At 41.3% G+C, this 8,678-nt stretch overlaps 1 protein-coding gene across 1 annotated transcript; it reads right to left on the reverse strand.

Moving 5' to 3' along the window:
- Positions 1-3,148: 3,148 nt before the first annotated feature.
- On the reverse strand, positions 3,149-8,385 carry tdgf1 (teratocarcinoma-derived growth factor 1). The gene is made up of 6 exons (XM_034231599.1): positions 8,096-8,385; positions 7,958-8,013; positions 6,789-6,992; positions 5,504-5,618; positions 5,303-5,412; positions 3,149-4,046 (listed from the first exon to the last, which is right to left on the reverse strand). The coding sequence occupies exons 1-6, from the start codon at positions 8,116-8,118 to the stop codon at positions 3,940-3,942; spliced, it is 615 nt and encodes a 204-aa protein (XP_034087490.1). The 5' UTR covers positions 8,119-8,385; the 3' UTR covers positions 3,149-3,939.
- Positions 8,386-8,678: the final 293 nt, after the last annotated feature.

Below are 8,678 nucleotides of genomic sequence, written 5' to 3' on the forward strand. Positions count from 1 at the left end.
CATCTCACATACTGTCTCACAAGCTGGGGGCAAACTAACAGCTCCACACTGACGCCACTAGCAACCCTGTACAAACAAACCCTCAAAGTACTGGACCAGAAACCTAACCGCTCCCATCACTGTACCATCCTCAACAAGCATAACATCCTGAGTTGGGAAGATTTAATAAAGTATAGGAACATCGTTCTGGTTTACAAAATCCTGCACAATACAGCCCCTCCACCTCTTAACTCATTGGTTACTCAACGTAACAACACCAGACTGACCACTAGCTCCACACGTGGCGACCTATCAGTCCCATTCAGGAAGAGTACTTTTGGTCAGTCATCATTCTCGGTCATAGCAATACAAAACTGGAACTCTCTACCCACTCATATCAAAGACATACACACACACACACACACACACACACACACACACACACACACACACACACACACACACACACACACACACACACACACACACACACACACACACACACACACACACACACACACACACACACACACACACACACACACACACACACACACACACACACACACACACACACACACACACACACACACACACACACACCACCTTCACAGCTCACTTAAAAACATGGTTCACTGAGAACTACACCTGCACACACTAGTCTGTGTTGAGTATGGCGTGAGTGTTACATGTTGTGTTACATGTTGTGATCATGGATGTTGCCCCTCGTTTGTGTTATGTGATTGTGATGTGCTCTGTGACATGTACTGTATATAGTAACGTGTGTTGTTTATTGTTCTCTTATCCTCACACCGGTATCTACTTGTCTTTCCTCCTTTTTATTTTATTTAATATATTTTCTTATAACTAATGCTGTTGATATATTGTAATTTTAAGGGTGTCTATTACCATCTGGCCGGGGACAACAGCTGGTAATTAGCCATGTCGGCTAAAGCTGCACCATTTACTGTTTTTGTGACAGTTCATCGATGGGGACTGTCCACGACACTATAAATAAATAAACTAAACTAAACACACACACAGAGGAGATGGCGGAGAGAACTCGCTCCGAAGTGTGGTTAAACTGTACCCGTCTCGATGCTCGTTGCCTAAAGTGCAATAAGAGTTTAGCATGTAAGGGCGGTAACACGAGCAATTTGTCTAAACATTTAGCAAAAGTGCTCCATATTCAGACGGAGGAATGCACCGGGTTCAACTGTCTTTCTAGCAGCTCTGTAGCGTCTGTAATGGACAGTGTTTCAATTCAGTTCATGTAAGCCTTACACACACATTCCTCTTTTGAGCGTCTAGTGATTATGGCCTGCATGTCTTTCTGTTCTAACTGAGCTGTCAGCTTCTTAGCAGTTTAGACAAACATCAAATTCATAATGTAGAGACGACTAGTTGGACAAAAATAATGCTTAACAACTGTTCCATTACTGTGTGAACTGTTTTAGGGGTCGACTGTATGAGATATCGTTCTCCCGCTTGCTGCTGGGTGCAGGTGAAAGTAGGGTGACAGTTCTGTTCACATCGCTGACATTTGTCACAGGTAAATCTTGCTGGTATGCAAGAAACATGACGTTGTTCAATGGTTGTCACACAGCGACAAGCTGGACACTGGATTTGTCGACACAGTACAAACCGAAAGTCGTACAAACCGTCAGCGAAATAAAGTTATGCACAGAGCTTACATACTTAATACTATAAACGCATATCTGCATGTGAATGCAGAAATAAACGTATCCTCGGAAGCATGGGCGTCGGAAGCAGGGGGGGGGGGCAAGGGTCGTCAGACTTCTGGGTCTTTTACAGCATTGCCATTATATCCTTGCCATTATATCCTTGCGTCTTGTTATCGAAAACCAAAACCGGACCGTTTTTTTAATTAGGTCTTCTTGTTATCCGTTTTTTTATTCAGACAACAAAAACGGCAAAACGGCTTTGATTTCCCATTTTCTTTTTTTGATTTAAAACTAAAAAAAGGCTGGTATTTGAACTAACAAAACGTACACGGACATTTTTTTAATTAGGTTTTCTCGTTATCCGTCTTTTGATTCAGACAACAAAAAACGGAAAAAGGCTTTGGTTTTCCGGTTTTTCGTTTTAAATAAAAAACGGAAAAAGGCTGGTATTTTCGTTTTTTGGCTTTTGGTTTAAACGAAAAATCAACCTGACAAAACGTACATGGACCCCAATGTCCCCCCTGCTTCCGGCGCCCTTGTGTGCATGCCTGAGTCATGGTAAGATATCTGGATATCTAGTTACAAGTCAGACTTGTATATATATATATTGCTCGCATAAAATCCCCGGGGTTTTTTGCTTCGTATGTCGGGGGCGGGAGATTCATGTGATTGGTTGTTGGTCGCAAAAAATCCCCAAGCTTTCAGACACGCCCAGCTCCAAGATTTTCAAGATTTTTGAAAAGCTGCTGTGTGGACGTACCGTTACACGTCTAGCAACAATAATGTCCTATGATTGAAAATTGGCCTATAGATGTCTTCTCATCAATCTTTTGAAGTTTTGAAAGGTTTTGACCACGTAGAGGCGAGTAACAGCGGTTTGTTGCTGGTGGTGAAGGATTGAAAGCAGCCAAGCTGTAACACCCAGACACACAACTTTCACTATCACTTTGTTAAAGCATATAGATCTACAGATCAAGATTAAACCAGAGATTCTAGACCATTTGGATTTAGACCACTTACAAACCAGTGCCAGTTTTGCCATGTTTCACATACATGTGAGATGTTGGCAGTAAAAGACCCTCCCCACTTAACTTCTCCCATGGGTTTATTTAAATAACAAGAGAAAAACCCCAAAGAAGAACAAATAAGAGAAGATCTTTGTTTTCCCTTCTTTCCTTCCTTTAAATCATCACATTACATCTCAGATGTATCAGAGAAAGATGTGATAAGTTAGTATTAACCCTTAAGGGTTCTAATGATTGCTTGTAGTCAGACTGCTGACAGACTGCAGAGCAATGTTAGTCTGAGATAAGAGAGCAGCTGATAGTCACTACAAGCCTCATCAATAAACGGAGATAAGACACAGGCCATCCCACTGAAATAACAGGGACATACATTTAAGGAAAGAGAGGTTATGTTTGAAATTATTAGAGTTTCATATTTACTTACTTTTATAAAAGAGTAATGTTTAGGGACAAGTTTACTCACAGTGTCACATGTGTTTTAATTGTGTTGATATGAGATTTTCTAGAGACGGTTGCAACTAAAAGATTACTTGACATGTTTTATGCAAATAACAATATGTCTCCAGCTCACAGTTTGGCACACAGACAGAAGAAACTAAGTAAAAAAACAAACGTTGCCTTTATACATAAAACTACAGAGCGTAGAATTACAAAAATCGTATGTACAGCTGGCCTCCGATAAACACTGTTCTTCAGACACACTGCCTTAGAGGCTTTTAGAGACTTAGCGTTAATACCTGTTTTAATCATTGGATTTCTTTTTAAATTCTGAAAATATATGAATCTGCAGTAGATTTATCCATTTTAAGAAACATGTACACCCGTTAAGGCATTTGAGACGTGAGCAGCAGCATGTGGAATGAGTTCATAGACAAGGTTTTGATTGACTCATCTGTGAATGTTGAGGTGTGTAAAGTGTTCACGTTGGTTCAGTGGTTCCCTTCAACCTGCAGTCACCAGAGGCTCGTTGTTCAGAGGGGTGGGGGCTTCCTGTATGTCCGGACCCCCAACACAACTGCACATCCTCACATCCAGAAGATCTGTTTCACTTTGCCGAAGAATGTCACTGAAGAAACAACTTCCCAGCCTTCAAAATGTGTTCTACTCCTCAACCACAGCAGCGTTTGGACAAAGTACAACACATCTTTTTTTAGCTTATAAAACCCTGGGTTTGTAAACTGATATTTAGTTCTGAGGCAGGAGGCAGTTTGAGAAATACTGCATAGTCCATTTCAGTGATTCAGCTTCCACTAAAGAGTCCATAAGAGGAGCAGGAGGGGGGGGAGCAGCAGAGAGAGCGGGGGTGCAAGGCCCCTGCAGGACGAAGAGCGATACCACTGCACCTCCTGAGAGTCATCTGGGAGAAGAAAGAAAAACAAACTCATTATTATCACCATTTGAACTTTCTGATTTGATCACTGCTTCACTCTGTGTTTATCAGATACACATTATGTGTTGTTAATGATCTATACTGCATCTGTTCATTTTGCTGCAATAACACTTTCCCAACAGGGAACGGTGTTTTGGTTTCTTTTATTATTTATGGTCAGGTTCATTTGGCATTCTTTAGTTCCTGGGATACATTTGACTGGAAGGCACACCATGAGAAACACTGTGTGACATGTACAAGTGAAAACAAGAAAAATATAGAGCAATACACAGATGAATATGAGAGACATGTGAACTCCCATACTAAAACTCACACTGGTAGAAAGAATCTGGATCCTTACTGATTGATCATATGATATGCGTTGTATTTTCCTATTTACAAATATGACATAGGATTTATTACAACACATTGCAAAATGTTAATAAGCGTATGATTAATAAATATGCAGAAGGTCACACTGATCATTATTTCCAGAGATACAAAAAACGTGTTGTTCTTCCTTGGGTAGGGGTACCATCATCTTTTAGGGGCTTAGTTCCTCTACTTTATGGGATGTTTGTGCTGAGAGTTCTGCATGTTGGAATAAAGCTTTGACATGTAAATGAGTAGTCAGGGCTGTTAAGATGCGTTCACACTCAGTGGGAGTTTTCTCTGAACACCTGGGGCATTTTCTGTTTTGGATCAAATGTGTGAACGACAGTTCTAGAGCAGCCTGCCTGCCTAACCCATCAGGCCGTTCACCTGAAACACTGCAGAGCAGGGGAACTCCCAGCTTGTTCCTGCGAGCACTGTGTCACGTTTATGCACACTATATGTACTGTATCTTCTTCATTTTAATACTGAGTCCCACACAACCCTCCAAATGTTGCATTGTTCACAAAGCTGCCTCTTAATACCGGCATGGCTTTCTCTTACCAATACTGTATATATATATATATATATCATTTTATTCTAAGGGTAGTTTGTCATATTATACTGTATGTAGTTTTTGGGTATATCTTTATGTCATGAAAATATTTCTTTATATGTTAACATTATAAAAACAATTTTTAAATATTTCTTACAATTTATCTCTTAACTATTTATGTTGCCCCATATACACCAAGGGAAATTCCCCATGTGTGTTTACCTACTTGGCAATAGACCGGTTTCTGATTCTGCCCTAAGTTTTTGTCTTTGCTGTGGGACATCCTAAAAACTCATGGTGTGGGGGTGTAACTTACCGCAGTCTTTGTGGAAGACGTGGGGGAAGCAGTGCAGAGCGCCGTAACCACAGCGACAGTACGAGCAGCCCTTCTGAACCCACTCCCCGTGAGGGATGGCCCCGCAGCTCCTGCAGGCACACAGAACATTTAGAACAACATCTCTGTGAGGGGGTGAGAGTGAGAGTGGGAGGGAGTGATGGGTGAGAGTGTGGGGTTTACCTGATGCGCTGGTCGTACTCGCAGCTCCTCCCGGTGAAGAAGGGGGGGCAGGCGCAGAAGCTGCCCAGGATGCAGGTCCCTCCGTTTTTACAGCAGCTGCGGCTCTGCTCAGCGCCTGAGAGGAAACACAGCATTAGAGGAAACACAGCATTAGAGGAAACCCCCACTACTGTAACCCTGCTGCCGTGTCCCACAAAACATTTTAAATCCAACTCAAATGGAAGCTTCCACATTCTACTACTAATTTACTAGGATACCATCTAAAAGTGGTGTCATCTATGCTTTCCCCCGCATTGTCTTTAGAAATGTTTTCCACATTTACAAGCACACACAGAAACAACACAAAAAACACTTGCATGACATCACTGCTGAGTTAGAACAAATGACCTACCAAAGACATTCTTTGACATGATAGCACTTAAATAAAGAATTACACTAAACGTAACGTACATTTAGGTAGACAATACAAACGATTGTATTAATACAAATAAAAGAGGATATTCTTCCTATTTGTTCAGTTCTTTAGACTTATGGTTTTCGTTTAAGGTTGTAAGTAAAAGAGAGGCCACTGTACCTCATATCAGCTTCTATAACAATGTGTTTAATTGTATTATTAAATTACTTACTTTCTAAACACATAATTATATTCTCCGGTAAAAAAAAACAAGCTTTTTTATATTTCATTATTTCTATGGGTTTTAAATGGTTTCCACTCATTGTGCTACTTTCTAGAGACCCCTCAGAGTGGCCGGGGGCCGCTGCAGGGCCCTCACACCTCAGCTTTAGCCTCTCAGTATCTGTGAGACAAACCAGAGTCTCCATCTGGCAGCACATTCCTGTCCTCTGCTTCTCATCAGCAGACAAACACAGAGAGTCAGAACCAACGTCTGAAAATAACAGGAACACACTAAAACTCATTAACCCCCCCCCCCGGTAGTCTGTCCTAGAGAGACTTTTTCTCATGGACTACTTCAATTTTACAAGAAGAATATGTTGTTTCCTATTTAATTAGCTGCATTAAAATAATATTATAATATTTTTTAATATACGAATTAGTATATACAGTATGCTGCAGTTCTATTTTAGCCAATCGCCGTGCATCTGTGTGACATATTAATGTAATGTTGAATTGAAAGATGTGAGACGTTACAGTACTTATAAAGCCCTCTCACATCATGAGCTCCACCGCCACATTCCCCACGTCTTGAAACAGCCTGACTATTTGTTTCTTATTTTACGATCTGAAGTGGAGGGGATGTGTTTGTGGTTACTGAGTGTGACTTACTTCCTGTGAGGCCGATGAAGGGTAGCACGGCGCTGGCGTCGCGGTGTTTACGGTCCCCGCTGTTTGGGGAGCTCACCTGGGTAAACTGACCCAGGAACTCCTGGGGGGGCTGCTGGGATTTGACCACCACAGAAGAAGATGGTGATGCAGACAAGGGAGATGATGGAGGGGTCTGGCCTCTGATACACTCGTCTCCCTCACAGTCTGAAATGATAAAACACAACAAGGTCACGTCTTCATCAAAAACACTGATTGTAGTGGAAAAGGGGAGGGGGCTCGTGAACGTCAGTATTTATTTCGGTCTTGCCCCAATAAGAACAGATAATCCATACTGTGTATCTGACTGTTTTTATGAGACCTGGTTGTTTTTCTGTTCATTTAAATCGCACAACTACTTAGTGTGTAAATTAAAACAATTTTAAAGCATTTGCTTGAATTTTGCAATCCATACAAAAATCTGAATTAGTTTATGTCAAAGGTGGAATAGCAAGAGAAAGCTTTTTTCAATTAAGAGCAGAGGTGGGAAGTACATTTACTATTCTGAGGTACGTGTACTTTACTTGAGTATTTCCATAATATGCTACTATACACTTCTACTTCACTACATTTAGGGAAATAATATAATTTTTTCTCCACTGCATTTATTTATTTATTACATTTAGCTTCTTTTAACAAATCGATCTCTAAACGTCACAAAAGAGTCCAATTATTTAAATATTCTACAAAAAGTCAATCAGCACTTTTTTTGTCTACAACAGTAAAATGCTACATAATGCAACAACATTATCTACAAATGTAACATGAATAAATATAATGATATACTTACGATTACTTTTACACTCTTAGATGTTGCACTTTAACAGATTAATACATATTGAATGCAGAACTTGTAATAGAGTATTTTGACAGTAATGTATTGGTACTTTTACTCAAGTGAGGCATCTAAATTCTTCAATTGTTCTTCCACCTCTGATTCAGAGGCACTGAGACAAGAGTTTCCGTAACAACAGACTTAAATCTCTTAAATGTTGATATGCATAGACTGTTAAAATTAATTAAAAAAACTCGGATTGTTTCTCAAAATAAATTAGCAGCCATTTCGGAGTGTGTGATGAGGAGTGTGTGTGTGTGTGTGTGTGTGTTAGCTTGTGTGTGATGAATGGACATACCTGCAGCAGGTGGAGCAGCAGCACAGAGCAGACAGGTCGCAGCACACAGCAGCACCCTGAAACACCATAACATCATCATGATAATGAGACACTGAGACCGCGAGGACAGACAGTCAGTCACGTGGTGTCCAGCCTTACCTGAGCAGCTGAGTCCATCCCATGTCCCTGCAGAGAGACAAACAAATCCACAAGGCGACACGTCTCCGCACACTAGCCCAGCCGGCTGAATAACTCAGTAAATCCTCAGACAAAGATTACAAACATTTGCAAAACAAAAAAAAGTAGTTTGCTGATTCCTCGATCCGAAGGTTGAGTTTCCATGAAGCAGTCGGGGTCATGAGAGGAACAGCTGAGATGAGGCTCGACTGCAGACAGGGACCTTTGCTCTCTCTGCTCACTCTCATAGGAGCCCGGAAGCCCCGCCCCCTCCCGCTCTCTGTTTCCGTCTGTCTCGTGCTCAGGTGGAATCAACAACAGCTATCTCAGCCAATGACAGCTCTGCATGCATCCCCTGGATATTATTTTATTAACTGCGTGTGTGAGTGTGTGTGTGTGTGTGTGTGTGTGTGTGTGTGTGTGTGTGTGTGTGTGTGTGTGTGTGTGTGTGTGTGTGTGTGTGTGTGTGTGTGTGTGTGTGTGTGTGGTACAGTGTGTAGATGCGGCGGACAGACAGGTCTCAGCTGGTTTGGTATCCTCTGCTTACTTTTAATACTTGTAAATA

The sequence above is a fragment of the Gymnodraco acuticeps genome, unplaced genomic scaffold (assembly GCF_902827175.1).
Source record: "Gymnodraco acuticeps unplaced genomic scaffold, fGymAcu1.1, whole genome shotgun sequence".
Taxonomy (NCBI): domain Eukaryota; kingdom Metazoa; phylum Chordata; class Actinopteri; order Perciformes; family Bathydraconidae; genus Gymnodraco; species Gymnodraco acuticeps.

Coding starts and splice junctions, on each gene's coding strand:
- tdgf1 (XM_034231599.1), bottom strand. CDS start 8,118: ATGGGATGGACTCAGCTGCTCAG. Junction 6,993..7,957: donor TGCTGCTCCACCTGCTGCAG/GTATGTCCATTC, acceptor TTATCATTTCAG/ACTGTGAGGGAGACGAGTGT. Junction 4,047..5,302: donor CGTCTTCCACAAAGACTGCG/GTAAGTTACACC, acceptor TTCTTCTCCCAG/ATGACTCTCAGGAGGTGCAG.